Consider the following 16,261-nt stretch of genomic DNA (forward strand, 5'->3'; position numbering starts at 1 on the left):
TTTAGCAAATATCTTCAATATTTTATTTTATAGGAACTAAATGTGGATACAATATAAAAGCATTCATCACACTTATTTTCCAACTTGAAAAGAATCAAGGACTGATATATATTCCTCAGGCACATAAGAAATGACTTATTAAAAAGTGAAAACCAGGTGCTTGCTCACAGTCTAGCACTGCCAGGAGGGATAGCACACACCTGTAACCCTAGCTCTGGGGAGGTGGAAAACAGCAGAGTCAGAAGTTGAAGGTTATCTTTAGCCAAGCTACTTAGGAGGGGGTTGTTCCAAGCTAACATGGCAGACAAGAGGGTCTCAAACAAAACCAAACCAACAATACTCCCCCTACCCCCAAATCAAACCAAGACAAGCAACTAAATAAAACCAGAACCCAACCAACCACAAAAAAGCCCCAGCAAACAATCCCAGAAGTAGTTTTAGGCAGGAGGGTAACTGCAAGTTTGAAGGCAGCCAGAGATACACACTGAGACCCTGACGCAGACCCTTACCCACCCCAGTTGAAGGCTAGATGCTCAACTATCAAGGAGTCAGGTTTGATGGTATATCATTATTTCCAGTATTCTTGAATACTCTTAGGCCAGAGGATCTGGACTTGAGGTTAGTCCTCAACACAGCAAAAACTCTTTAACAAAAATCAAAATGCCTCAAAATGCAAAGTTTTGGCCTGAATAATTGCAAAAAATAATCTTCAAATACTGTTTTGTCAATGATAACGTGTAACTTTGATTATATTAGAAGAAAAAGGAACCCCAATATTTAATTTACTTTATGGTTTTTAATAAGCTATTCTTACAAGTACACTAACAATTGTAAAAAGACATTCGCTACCAAAAGTTACATATAACTTATGAAAAATATGATTAAAAATATTCAAAAGTAATAAAGGGAAATACTTCAAATAGAATATGAAATTTCTATTTAAGAAATGTAACCAGAAAATGGGAAACATCTAAGTGGACAATGAAATCTATTTCAGTTCAAGCCTTTGGTTGACATCACCTTAGATAAACCTTCTAATGGATCCAGTACTACTTCTGACTGGGAAGGACTATGCCAGAATGTGAATGAAGGAGGAGCCCGTGCTCCTATCTCTAGGTCCCTGAGGCTTCGCCCTGTGTTAAAATGCTTTTAGACACTTTGCATCAAGAACAGGTTTCAACCCTTGGTCCGGCTGTCTCTGTGCACTTTAGGACTCAAGTGGATCCTCCTGGCCTTCTGTCTTAAATGAAGTAAGAGAAGCCTATCTGCAGCTTTCTCCATCCAGGCTTCGGAAAGGACTACCAAAACCACACTGCCTTGGGGCTGTGTACTTCTGTGTCTGACTTCTTATTTCTCAGGTAACAAGTAAATTTCAGCATATGGAAATAATGCATTTTCAATGCAGAATAAATATGTTTATGAGTAAGAACTGTGCAAAGGCCTTCCCCATGTTTTAAATAACAGATACATAGCATCTTAAGTTATTATATAATTAGCAATTTTAGACATTGAACATAATACACTGTATTACAATGCAATGTGATAGGCTTCCATTTAAGGAACAAAAATAAATTTCACATGAAGGAAGATTTATTTTGATTCACATAAAAACATTTAGCATAAATGTAAAATGCAGCACTACAGTATTTGAAGCAGGAGCTTGGAAAGGACACGCCTCATCTGCCTGCAGCTTCAGTCACTCGTCCTCACCTCGCTGTCTTAAATTTCGAGATTTTCCATTTTCAATTCTTCTCTTTTTGAAGACTGGGGCCACTCCATCTGCTGCAACTCCCAGAGAAGAAACTGTTTTCTCTTTAAATACCACTTTGATTTCCCCAGCACCAGCTTCTGAACTTGATAGACATTCATTTTCAGTGCTTGGAAGTTCCAAATCGACCTCTTCTCTGGAACGGAAAGAGAACAAAACTATTAGCTGACGGATTAAGGTAAATACTTGGATATGAGCCACAAGCACCTTCCCAATGGTAGGTAACACCGAGGGTACATCAGAAGGCGGTCACCTTAGAAACACTAAGCTGTTCCTGTTTTAGCTTTTTAAAGACAGTGTTTCATGTAGTCCTGGCTAACCTTACACTCTGATGTTACTGTGGATGACTTCAAGCTCCCAAGCCTCTGAATCCATCCCTCCAGTCCTGGGTTAGGTGTGCACTTCCTGGCTCTAGATTTATAATGCTGACTTTAGTTTCAAAACACTGAACTCTGCCTCAGGTGAACATGTGATACAAGTATCATTTGTTCTATTTCTGCTGTACAAAGAACACAGCATGTTATTACACACTCTATTTGTCTATGACATGCAGTATAAACAGGCAATAGGAAACTTGTGGAAACTGGTTTTGCCATAGACGAAGAGATTTTGAAAATTTACATAATACAAGACAGAAAGAATGGAGTCTTAATGTCCTATTATAGAAGACTTCATAAACTATTTGCCTAGCATCTTTTTATTCTGAGAACTAGCCCTTCAACTGTCCATAAACAATCTGGCTGGACCGGAAATCAGTTACCTGTTTAACACGAGCCTCTCAGTACCTGTAGTTCTCAGCCTTCCTAATGCTGTGACTCTAACACAGTTCCACTCCTATGGTGACTTCCAACCATAAAATGACTTCCATTGCTACTTTGTAACTGTGATTTTGTTAGTGTTATGCATCTCAATGTAAATATCTATGTTTTCTGATGGTTTTAAGCAATCTCCGTGAAATGGTTGTTCTACCCACGGGTTGAGAATCATTGCCTGAGACAATCAACTGGCCTATGAAAGAGTTAGCTCATCAATTGCACCCATGAAACTTCTGGATGGAGCAGAAAGATCATCATATTCAGTGGTTGAGACTAAGAAAACTGCTGGAAACCAATTACCACCCTCGGAGAGAAGAATTCAGCAGACAGAGAATAGAGCAGGGAAAAGCAGGGACAAGAAAGGAAGAATCTAGTTTGTTTTGAAAATATGCCTCTGAGACCCCACTTTAGGTTTTGTTTTATGTGTAATGGATGTTTTGCCTGCATGTATATTTGTGTACCAAGTGGATGAAATGTCCACAGGGGCCAAAAGGAGGTGTCAGATAATCTGAAACTAGACTTACAGTTGGTTGTTAGCCACCATGTGGGTATTGGGAACCAAACCCAGGTCCTCTCCAAGAGCAGGAAGCACTCTTAATCACTTAAGGAGTCTTTAAATAAATAAGGGTCTTCATTGCTACTTTAAGTAGCTATACTTGGTATCTTCTGTACAGTAGGCACTGCATGACCCCTGGAGTAGAAGTCCTCAGTGGTCTGAAACTATTCTCCTCTTCCAGGAGCAGCATCAGCACTTGTCTTATTAGCGTTTCCTTCCAGAAACCACTGACTTCAGGTCCACTCAGAATTACTACTGATGAGCTTGGGAGTAAGAAACTGGTTCATGAAAAAGTTAACTGTTGTAGCTGTTTTTAAAGTTAAACTGTGTATGAGTGTCTGTGCACATGTGTATATAGTGCGTGTGGAGGCCAGAAGAGGGCAAGAGATCCCTGGAACTGCAGTTAAGAATGACTGCAAGCTGCCATGGGCTTGATCCCCGTTCTCTGGAAGAGCTCCCATCTCACATCTTTTGAAAAGTGTATCGGCCTAAAGCTTTGCTATTAGGTATAGAGCTTGTCTGAGAAGGAAGGAGTCATCTCAAGTGTAAGGCAGAGGTGAAAATGAAGGGTCACAGACTGCACAGCATCCTGATGATTTTATTTAAGCACCTGGGTCCAGCCACACCTGACAGCACTGCACTCGAGTCACATTACCACAGAAGAGTGATGCGGGCAAAGTGGTAACTCATCAGCTGACTGATACTACAAGTTAGAGACAGTTTGGTTTTTATGTTGTTTACTAGAACTAAGCTTTATTGAATACATACTATTCAATTACCTTAAATAACGTTCTCCTGAAAGTGCTCGTGATTGAATGCAGATAGGCTGCACGATAGGCAAGAACTCTATTAACTATATCCATAGCCTCAATAACCTTAGTCAAATGTATATCAAATTTTCTTTTTTCACACAGACATGTATAAAGGTTACATGTGAGTAAATCACAGTCCCTAGAGTATGAATGTTTCTAGAGTTATCTCAATAATTTAAGAATAGCTAGACATGGGGTTGGGGATTTAGCTCAGTGGTAGAGCGCTTGCCTAGGAAGCTCAAGGCCCTGGGTTCAGTCCCCAGCTCTGAAAAAAAGAACAAAAAAAAAAAAAGAATAGCTAGACATTTGTTAGGGTTGTAAAGAACAAAAGTGCAAGGACAAAATAAAGACAGCAAGGTGGTAATGACAATCCAGGAACTTAATTCTGGAGTAAGCTGTGTAGTCCATGTCTGCAGTCTCAGCACTTGGAAGGCTGAAGCAGAAGAACTCAGCCCAGCTAGGCCTCACAGCAAAACACCCAACTCAAAGATCTTATGTAGGTGTGGTGGTACTACATACCTGTGATACCAAGCACTTGGGTTGTGGACTCAGGAAGATGCTAAGTTGGGAGGCCCTGTGGGTTTCATAGCAAATTCAAAGCTAGTTCACACTATGCAGAGAGGCCCTATGTGAAGAGATGACAGCACTTGCAGAGGACCAGAGTTTGGTTCCCACCAAACCACTGGTTTCCTGGGTAATAGAACTCACATGTGTGTACTTCCACATACACATACCAGAAAGAAGGTGAGAAAGCAGAGACTGGTCTACATAGTGAGGTCAGGGTGACAGTGGAAGGAGATGGACGGGGACAAAACAGGGCTGGAGAGATGTCTCGGTGGTTAAGAAAGCTTTGCAGCTCTTGCAAAGACCAGAGTTTGATTCCAAGCACTGATACAAGATGGCTTTCAATTCATTGATTCTCGCTCTGGGGAATCTTAACACCCTCTTCCGGCCCTCTAGGGCACCTGCACACAGGAGACATGCTCTAACACAGGCACTTTGGGTGGGGGGGAAGTAGAGACACTCCTAGTCAATGAGACACATAAAGTAACTTCCAGTAAACTCAAGATATGCCTGAAAGATGAAATATTACATAGTATTAATAAGTAATTACAGAATTTTAACATAATAGGAAAATAATGTAAAATGTCAAAGTAGGAAAATGCTCTAAAATGTTAGTATTATTTCTAGGTAAGTAGTGAAGTATTTGTATACTTTTTTTCACTTTCAAAAATCAACAATAAGCATACCAGGCCTTTATTCCTCTGGCAATGATGTGTTTGTGAAAACCCCTTAAGAAACTAGGTTAATGGTTCAAGGTCACACTGGTCTACAGTGTGAGTTCCAGGATAGCTAAGGCTGCACAGAGAAACCCTGTCTTGGAAAGAAAGAGGGAGAGGAAGAGGGGAAGGGGTTGGGGGAGAGGGAAAACAAGCAAGCAACAAATAAGGTTCATCTGCATAGAAGTTGGACACCAAGCATTAAGTATTAAGCTGCCTAGCTTAATTAGCATTAGAAAGAGATCGCAATTTTCAAGTAGGAGATGTTGACCCAGGACAATCTTCCTAGTTGTAATTAAAAAGTGTTAAGCCAACTACAAGGCGTTAACCACAGCATCACCCTTTGCAGGAAGTGTGCTTTAGCTGGTTCTCTTACTCACCTCCCTCCCTCTCCTAACACCCTAGCCTTCAGAGTAACCTCTCTTCTTAGTCTCTCTTCCTTGTTTATGTGTCAGGTGTCCTTTGGTCCTCCAATCCGAAGTGTGTGTAAAACAATCTTTGTTTTAAGTGACAAGAACTGAAGAGTCTACTACTCCAGTAACTTCCATGTCCAGACATCAATGTCCTTGTCATATCTGAGGAATAAAGTCTGGTATACAGAGCGGCCCAGTACTTGTATTACTCTACCACAAAAAAAAAAAAAAAAAAAAAAAAAAAAAAAAGGCAACTTTTCCATTAAACAGCAGGTTTTGGTTTTGATAGCTTTTTGAGATAGGAATCTCACTCTGTAGTGCGTGTTTATGAAGCAAATCCTGCCGCTGTCTCCTAAGTGCTGGTGTTATGGGTGTGCACACCCACCCTTGGGCAAGAGCCTTAATAATAAGCAATTCATAATGGAAGCACATTAAAACTATCATCTCAAAGCACCGCTCTAAAGAATATCTACTTCGCACATCTTCCCTTCATCTGGAAGGGTCCCTTAAAGGTTAAAAACAAAACAAACAAACAAACAGCCCACTAAAATGATTGCCTGACAGTGACATATGTTTATCTGGTAAAATGTTATTTGAAAACATTATTTGAGCATTTAAGTCAGTAACATGAAATCACGTACAACCTTAGCACAAGTGTGCTTAACTATATTTTTGGTTCTTTTTTTTTTTTTTCCGGAGCTGGGGACCGAACCCAGGGCCTTGCGCTTCCTAGGCAGGCGCTCTACCACTGAGCTAAATCCCCAGCCCGTGTGCTTAACTATTGATAACCTCTTCTGCTACTCTGAATACGAGCATAAAAACTTTGTTTAGAGCCAGGTATAGTGTACACCCATTAATACTAGCACACTTGAGATGTGGTCAGATCAGGGTACTTAAGACTCAGGACAAGAAAAGAAAAGAAAAGAAAAGAAAAGAGAAAAGAAAAGACATACACTTTGGGAAAGAATATACACAAAACACTTAATAGTGAGATACTTCAAGAGAATAAGCGCACTTTTTCTTTGCCTTTAAATGCATTCTGTAGTTAAAGTGTCTTGTAGAGTATTTACTCCAAGCATTTGTTTTTCTGATAAAAACTACTGATGAGTGTGTGAATGTGGTCACTAGAAATGTCATGCTTTGGACACAAAATAGTTACTAACTTGGTTTAAAGTAAGCACTGTTTCATCTTTTAAAATAAAAAATACTCTAGGGGGGTTGGGGATTTAGCTCAGCGGTAGAGCGCTTGCCTAGCACACGCAAGGCCCTGGGTTCGGTCCCCAGCTCCGAAAAAAAAAATACTCTAGGAATGAAAGAAAATAAAATTAAAAATATTCTAAGAATGGAGGCTGGACAGATAGCTCAGTGATTAAGAGCACTGTCTGCTCTTCCAGAGGTCCTGAGTTCAATTCCCAGGAAGCACATGGTGGCTCACAACCATCTGTAATGGATTTGAAGCCCTCCTTTGGTGTGTGTGAACAGAGTGACAGTGTACTCACATAAATAAATAAATCTTTACAAAACATTCTAAGACTGTAAGAGAGCGCAGCATGCCCAGCCTCTTGAGGGCAGCAGCTGAGGCCCGAGCTCACAGCAGGGGGTGACATCAGGCACTTACTGAGACTCCGCCTCTTGTTTAATTTCTTGCCATTCCCCATAAGGGTTTGTCGATTTCTTCGGAGTTTTGGGTTTTTCTTCATTTGTATTTGATGGGTTCTGTTTTGGAGTAGTTTTTTCTTTTTGTATTTCTGGGCCAATTCTTTTCTCAGTACTTTTATTTTTTTCCTGAAATGCAAAGGCCAATAAATAAAACACTTCAAGAAAAACTAGTTGACTTCCAAAATTTTTTAACTTCTTTAAAATTATTATTTTAAAACTAATAATCATTCACTTAATGATTCAAGTTTTCACACTACACAGTAAATGTACATGGAAGAACTAAAGGCCATGGTGGCCCACGCCTTTAAGCAAGTCCAGGACAGCCAGGATTACCAGAGAAACTGATGACGAGCCCTTTGGGATGCAAGCCGTCCGTACAATGTCTTGAGGAGACTCTTTCTGACTTGTCTTCACTGGGCTAAGAAAGAAAGCCTTTTAACCTACTTCCTCCCTTAGTGTGCACACCATACATGTACTGGGTTTTCAGCCTCTCTGCAGATTACACAGCCAGGAGTAGCTTGATTGGAATGTCGTTTGTATTCTACAATAGTTCTTAACTCATCCCACACGTAGCCTAGGTAGGCCTGAACTTCTGATTTCCCTGTCTTTGCGTATTAAGTGCCAAGATCTCCCGAATATGTCATCATGCTAAGCAACATGATTTTCTTGTTCCCTTTTCCCTGGACAGGGTCTCACTGTGAACCCTGGCTGGCCTCAAACTCAGATCTGCCAGCTTCTGCCCCTCAAGTTCTGGAATTGAAGGCAAATGCCATGTCCTCAGACGTGATTTCCCTGGCTTTTACTTCTGTTAGTTCCAAAATCAATGATCTTGACCTTCACAGTGTTTCAGTCATCTACTATTAGAACATTAAATTCTGGTCGGAGATGCAGCTCAGACAGTATCACGCAGAAGGCGCTTTTCCAAGCAGAGAAAAAACGACACTGGCACAGATCTATAATTCCAGCATTTAGGAGGTGGAGGCAGGAGGATCAGAAGTTCCAGGTCAGCTTCAGCTACAGAGGGAGTTCAAGGCCAGATTGGACTGGAGACCTTGTCTTAATAAAAAAAAAAAAAATGCCCTCAGGCCCAAGCAAAAATCCCTAATATCACCATTCATTCTTATTCAAACTAAGTCGGAACTCTGAAATGCTTTGCTTATGATATTTTTTGACTATGTAGTTCTTATTCTCTTTGGCTTTCTGATTCCCTCACTTGTACTGTACTGCTCACCCGACTCCATACCCTTTCCAAGACTACTGTGTTCTGAGTTTTCTGGTCTCTTCTAGACTTTACACCCTTCTTTTACAGGTCCAATTCATCAGAGTGTTACTTTATACTCTCCTTTGCTAAGTACCCGAAATGTCTGCTTGTAGCTTTTCAACTGCACAGCACTGAGAAATATCCATAGGTGTATAATCATTTGTATATGTCCTGAAGTTGGATTTCTAGTTATCCCCTCCTCAAAATTATAGCAGAGACTTTTAACACTTCTAAGTATTGTGCCTACCAGCCCTTTGAATATTTACTTTTAAAAAAATTCAAAACCTTCTACATAGGGTAATTAAGTAATGATGCATTTATACTATGGAATATTACATAGTCATTGAACTGGCAGAGTTACTGATGTCTTTGTGAAAGCTTAAATTAAAAGCTCACAGTAAAATCTTGTTCCACTGTTGATTATTTTATTTAAAATAATATGTGTAACTGGCTGGCAGGGATGTACCTCAGTTACAGAGGGTATGAGTGCACGCCTGAGGTACAAGGTTAAATCCCAGCAACCTTTCCACGTGTCTATGTCTGAACAGAAAGAAAGCTGCAGGCAAACACAAGACTACTAAGTGGATTGTTCTGGGAGGAGGCAAAATTAAATGTAGTTTCATGTTGTTTACCTCTACATTGTAATTTTTAATTTAATTTATCTTTTTTTTTTTTTTTTACAATAGACACCTTGGTTCTGATAGAAAGAAATGAGGTTACCCAGTGTTGACTATGAACACTGAGCTGGCTATTACAAGGGCTCTGTTGCTGCTTCTCTACAACTGTGATACACATCTCCTGTATCCCTTAAGAACTGATGGAGTAGATAGAGAAATCCCAGGCAATGACAGGACCTTAGGGGTGTCTGGGAAAGCCTCCCTAGCATCTTTGGTTTCCTACACTTTTGAGGTCAGTCATCTCTACCATGTCTTCTTTGGAAGGGGCACAGCTGACAAGACTATAAAACTGTGTCTCACTCTCCTGCTATGAGTGGGCACTCAGTGCCACCTGGGACAGCTTGTTCCACTTCCTCTCTCACTTGAACTCATCGAAGACTCCAACCATTAATGTTGTCCAACTCCCCAGAGTGCATGACTGTGAACAATATTCACTTCTTTAAAAGTTATGACTTGGCAAATCAAAACAACCCTGAGATTTCACCCCACACCAGTGAGAATGGCTAAAATCAAAAACTCAGGTGACAGCAAACGCTGGCGAGGATGTGGAGGAAGAGGAACACTCCTCCATTGTTGGTGGGATTGCAGACTGGTACAACCATTCTGGAAATCAGTCTGGAGGTTCCTCAGAAAATTGGACATTGAACTAACTACCTGAGGACCCAGCTATACCTCTCTTGGGCATATACCCAAAAGATGCCCCAACATATAACAAAGACACCTGCTCCCCTATGTTCATAGCAGCCTTATTTATAATAGCCAGAAGCTGGAAGAACCCAGATGCCCTTCAACAGAGGAATGGATACAGAAAATGTGGTACATCTACACAATGGAATATTACTCAGCTGTCAAAAACAATGACTTTATGAAATTCATAGGCAAATGGATGGAACTGGAAAATATCATCCTGAGTGAGGTAACCCAATCACAGAAAAACACACATGGTATGCACTCATTGATAAGTGGCTATTAGCCCAAATGCTTGAATTGCCCTAGATGCACAGAACACATGAAACTCAAAAGGGATGACCAAAATGTGAATGCTTCACTCCTTCTTTAAAAGGGGAACAAGAATACCCTTGGCAGGGAATAGAGAGGCAAAGATTAAAACAGACACAGAAGGAACACCCATTCAGAGCCTGCCCCACATGTGGCCCATACATATACAGCCATCCAATTAGACAAGATGGATGAAGCAAAGAAGTGCAGGCTGACAGGAACTGGATGTAGATTGCTCCTGAGAGACACAGCCAGAATACAGCAAATACATAGGCAAATGCCAGCAGCAAACCACTGAACTGAGAATGGGACCCCCGTTGAAGGAATCAGAGAAAGAACTGGAAGAGCTTGAAGGGGCTCGAGACCCCATATGTACAACAATGCTAAGCAACCAGAGCTTCCAGGGACTAAGCCACTACCTAAAGACTATACATGGACTGACCCTGGACTCTGACCTCATAGGTAGCAATGAATAGCCTGGTAAGAGCACCAGTGGAAGGGGAAGCCTTGGGTCCTGCCAAGACTGAACCCCCAGTGAATGTGACTGTTGGGGGGAGGGCAGTAATGGGGGGAGGATGGAGGGGAACACCCATATAGAAGTGGAGGGGGAGGGGCTAGGGGGATGTTGGCCCAGAAACCGGGAAAGGGAATAACAATTGAAATGTAAATAAGAAATACTCAAGTTAATAAAGAAAAAAAAGTTATGACTTGGGTTAGCAAGGTGGACTAGAGGGTGAGGTCACTTATCAGAGAAGTGTAAGTAATCTGAGTTCAATCCCTGGAACCCTGATGCATTAGTTTGCTATGATATGGCATGGTGATCAAAACAACTTGGGAAGGAGAGGGTTTATTGGCTTACATGTTCCAATGACAGTTGATCACCAGGAATTCAGGGCAGGAGCAGACACAGGAACCATGGAAGAAAGCTAAGCTTACTGGCATGTCCCCAGACTGTTGTACACTGCTCGGTGAGCCCCCTCATTAATCAACAATCAAGAAAACACCACACAGACAGGCCAAGATGAGGAAGGCAAATCAAGTTCCTTCCTGCCAGGTCAATCCTGTGCCAAGTGGAGGAAGGAGAGAACTGACTCCACAAAGTTGTCCTGAGGCTTTTAGAAGTGTTCAACACACACACAGAGACACGGATATACACACACAGACACAAATATATATACACACAGACACAGATACACATACACACACACAACAGAGACACAGATATATACACACAGACACAGAAATATACACACACACAGGGACACAGATATATACACACAGACATACACAGGGACACAGATACACACACACACACACACACACAACAGAGACACAGATATATACACACAGACACAGAAATACACACACACAGGGACACAGATATATACACAAAGACATACACAGGGACACAGATATACACACACAGACATACACAGGGACACAGATATACACACACAGACATACACAGGGACACAGATATACACACACAGAGACACGGATATAAACACACAGACACAGATACACACACAGATATACACATACCCCATACATATACATACATACATACAGACACAGAAATACACACACAGACATACACAGGGACACAGATATACACACACAGAGACACGGATATAAACACACAGACACAGATACACACACAGATATACACATACCCCATACATATACATACATACACACAGAAATACACACATCACACATAAATACACATACAGATATACACATACCCCATACATATACATACATACATACATACACACAGAAATACACACATCACACATAAATACACATACACACACAGACACACACACTGTACACACACACACAGACACACACACTGTACACACACACACACACAGGCACAGATACATAGACAGATACACACACACAGACATATACACACAGACACAGAAATACACAGACACACACCACACACACATACAGACAGACACACAGAGGCACAGATACACAGACAGATACACACACACACACACACAGACAGACAGAGGCACAGATACACAGACAGATACACACACACACAGACATATACACACAGACACAGAAATACACAGACACACACCACACACACACACACAGATACAGATATACACACAGACACAGATACACACAGATACACACACAGACACACACACACACACACAGACACACACACACACACACACACACACACACACACACACACACACACACCATGAAAGATATAAGTAAAAGGCACACTGCTCTCATCCTCCCCCTCCCCCCAGTGCCTACCTTTGGTATTCAGACTCCTCATAGAAAGTGAAAGCTAACCTTCTTCAAGACTAATCTATCCATCCATTTTGGTTGACAGTCTTTCCTTCTTTCTTTGGATTCCCTTTAAAAGACCACCTGGCAATACCTTGCGACCAAGTCTGATTCAACTTTTTTTTTGAGAGGGTATCACCACATAGCTCTGGTTGACCTTGAACTCAGAGATCTGCCTGCCTGCCTCCCAAGTGCTGTGATTAATATTGAGTACTCTGTTTCTATTTTTCACGTCTTATCCAAACAACACCTAAACTATAAACTGCTTTTCTACTCCCTATGAGTTCTGCTACCCAAAATGTTGATCAAGCTTTTAGAAGGGCACTGAGGATTTCTTAATTGTTAAATTTAATAGACATACAACTATTCTTCTTTTTCCTTTTAAAAAGTTAAACTTCTTAAAAATTCTATTCTTACTATGTATTTTGTGTGGATATGTATGTGAATATCCACGGTTTCCTTCCGATGCCACCATGTGGTACTTAGGGAGCGAACTCAGCCATCAAGAACCTTTCCTCCTGAGCCTTCTCCATAGCTCCCTTTTAAAACAGTTTTGGTTTGTTATCTTATTTTCAGGTTGTGTGCATTTCCATCATGTGTGTCCTGGAGATAAAGCTGATACCTGATGTTTGGCTTCAGGAGCACTTCTCAGCCCCAACATCGGCCCTCACACCTCCAGAACAAGTGGACTGAAAAACCTCGTTTAACACCCACAGTTATTCTTCTAAGCTAGCTTAAACTGAAACTTAAAGTACTGTTAGTGTGTTGTGGTTTGCCCTGAAGTTACTGTATTTTGATGCTAATTCCACTGCCCCAAGGACAGCTGCCTAGTCAAGGATTTAGAACTCAGGTGGCTTGACCAGAACCTTTTCCCCATTGAATTTGTAAAGTACTGGTGAGGGGCAGGTACAGGATAGAAGGAGGCCTGTCACTGGAGGAGAAGGAAGGATGGGTGGGAAAGAAGTTTGAAGGAAGAGGAGGAGACTAAGGGAGAGAGGGGCAGAGAAGCTGTGGCAGGACAAGATGGCAGGTGATGTTAAGATTCTGCTCTGTGTATTTACAGGTTGTTACTAATGTTCTCAAGGGATGGATGGTACTGGGATTTGTATGTTTAAGTGGGCAATTATAGCTTACCAACTGGGTCAAAGATTATTGTGTTGTATGTTCTTTTATGTGAGGGTTTGAGTGTAGGAAAGTGTGCGGCTGGGATGTGTTTCCACCAAGATATCTAGCAGATATCTTGGGGCACCCGAGGTGAGGACCTATCGGGGTAAAAGACCAACATTACCGTTTTATTTTTATATTTTTACAACAACATTAGTGGTTGCCGTTTATTAGCATTTGCATCTCTAGTCTAGGTACGCACACTGGCCAGACAGCTTTCTGAATGTTAAAGCACTTCTTAAAAGTTACAGGTTTGAAGACAGATGTATGGAATGGCACAGGCCTTCAATACCAGCATCCTGAGGCAGAAGCAGGCAGATCTCTCGTCAGTTTAAGGCTAAGCCTGGTCTACATGAGTCCTGGGCCAGTAAGGGCTGCATAATGAGGCTTCCATCTTAAAAAGTAAAAGGTCAGAAGGTCTAAACTAGGCATAGTGTTTTGCTCTCAAGGATAAATGGTAGTCAGTTATCCAAATGCCAAAATACAGTTGACCTTAGCCTTATTTTGAGTAATTCACTTCAAGATCTCCTTTGGGTAGATGCCTAAATCCACCATATATCAAACCACACACACCCAATAACAGTAAGTCTAGTTTATAAGTTAGGTACAGTAAGAGATTAACTACAGTAGAAAATGGCAAACTACTAAAACGATACGCTGTAATGTAAGATTTCATCATGCCATACAGGTTAAAAGCTATGAATTTGCTTTTTCTGGATTTTCTATTTACTATTTTCAGATTGGAGTTGACCAGGAGTAACAGAAACCAGGGAAAACCAGCCTGACAAATGTCTGTGAAAAGTAAAGCAAGAACCCACCTTAAACTTGATTATTAGCTTCTTTGTTTCTGCAGAGGCCTCTCCCGCTTTCTTCTGTTCATCATCAGAATCGCTGTGAGAATCGGATGATTTGGAGTCTTCTAGGGTGTCAGGTAACTTTTCACTGTCCTTACTAGAAAGCACATCACCACCATGTGGAATGAAATCATCAGGCTTTTCCCATTTGGATTCTGCTCAACACATTTTAATAACTGTATTACTCATTTAGCAATACTTCTCAGCAATACAACACTTTTTATCATCTACTATTACTAAATAATGCATTTTTATATTTATATTTTATCAAGAAAGAGCTTATTCTTTTATTGTTCACAAAATTTAGGACAGTCTGCACTTAACCAAACTCATAAACTAACTCTAAATAGAAAAGAACTTGGGAAATGGGTATAGTTTTAAAAATCTTCAGTTTATCTGAAAACAATTTCAAGAAACATAGTGACTCTGACTTTACAGTATTATTTCCAGGAACTTCTCACAGAGATTGTCTGGAGTTCAATCTGAATAGGCTACTTTAACAGTAAAGGACTCTCAACTGGCTGAACTCCACCTCCATCTAGTGTTCACTGTGCTTTTAAAGAAATGATGTTTCTTCTTCTCTCTACTTTTAGTTTAATATAAGGGAAAAAAAATATACAATTTGTTCCCAATCAAGACAATTTTAAGAGTGAAGGAGACTATGAGACAGAGGAGAGGATTTCTGAGTCAAGTTCTGCCTGGTTTGCATGATTCAGATCAGTCAGCTACAAAGTAAGACCCTGACTTAACAATCAATCAAGAATAAAAGTGGCTACTAATTACACTGATCAGGATTAAACCCCTCCCAATCCCAGAGAACATAGTTCTTTTTTCTGAAGGATGACTAGATGCTCAGTGACTTTGCTGATAAGAAGCTGTGTGTTGCGTCAGACTAGATTTAATTCTAAAGGCCTAGCATATTAATAGGCTGTATGTGCTTTCTAAAGACCCAATACTTTACTTCTCTGGTCCAGAAACACTGCTTTCACTAGGCAACACTCGTATCTGAAGGTTTAAAAGGCCATTTCTTCCTAAAAGATGTAATCCAGGGTGTGGGTAGTAAGCATTTAAAACACAGAGTAAGGAAGACACCAAGCTTACAGCAGAAAGTGTGAAGACTGACAAGGACATGCCCAGTGGTACGTGGCTCAGAAACTACCCAACTGGCAACCTTCCATCATTGTACATTGTCATAAATGTCAACAACATGGCTAAGTTTTAATATCCTCTGTGCTCCCTGACCCTAGTGCTTTCTCTTCTCCTGTCCTGTTGGATATGAACCTGAACATAAGATATATGCTGGGAGAAAAAAAAAGGCTATTTAAAATAAAAATCCAGGTATTAGGAAACATTGAAGACTAGCTGGGTATGGTGGCATAGTCCTGTAACTGTGGCCCTTGAGAAGCAGCAGCGTCAAGACTTCAATTGAAGCCACCAATTGAGCTGGAGGCCAGGTAGAGATGGTCTCATAAGTCAGAAAAGTAACAGCAAGACTTAACTGAGAAACTCTGTGATTTTCTAAGAATTTATTTTTTTGCTTTGTGTGATAGGAGTTCCTCCGGACTCCAATTTCCTAGTGATAGGATTATAGGCATGTTTGATTACGCCTGTTTTTGTCTTGTGAGTATATGGTATGTATATGCTTATAGGTGTATGTATTATGTGTGGATGTGTTTGCCTA

At 40.8% G+C, this 16,261-nt stretch overlaps 1 protein-coding gene across 4 annotated transcripts in view; it reads right to left on the minus strand.

Annotated features, from left to right (window-relative positions):
- Wbp4 (WW domain binding protein 4) overlaps nt 1-16,261 on the minus strand; it is a 27,961-nt gene continuing 11,700 nt past the window's right edge. For 2 of the 4 annotated variants that reach the window (XR_015637847.1, XR_015637846.1), the window contains 3 exons: nt 14,545-14,677; nt 7,263-7,429; nt 1-1,904 (listed from right to left, as the gene is read on the minus strand). Coding sequence is in view for 2 of the 4 variants with exons in the window: in XM_087584806.1 (XP_087440932.1) it covers nt 1,697-1,904; nt 7,263-7,429; nt 14,545-14,735 (566 nt within the window). In the remaining 2 variants the exon portion in view is untranslated. 4 annotated transcript variants of the gene reach the window in all.

Source organism: Rattus norvegicus, chromosome 15 (genome assembly GCF_021556685.1).
Source record: "Rattus norvegicus strain SHRSP/BbbUtx chromosome 15, alternate assembly SHRSP_T2T, whole genome shotgun sequence".
Lineage (NCBI taxonomy): Eukaryota > Metazoa > Chordata > Mammalia > Rodentia > Muridae > Rattus > Rattus norvegicus.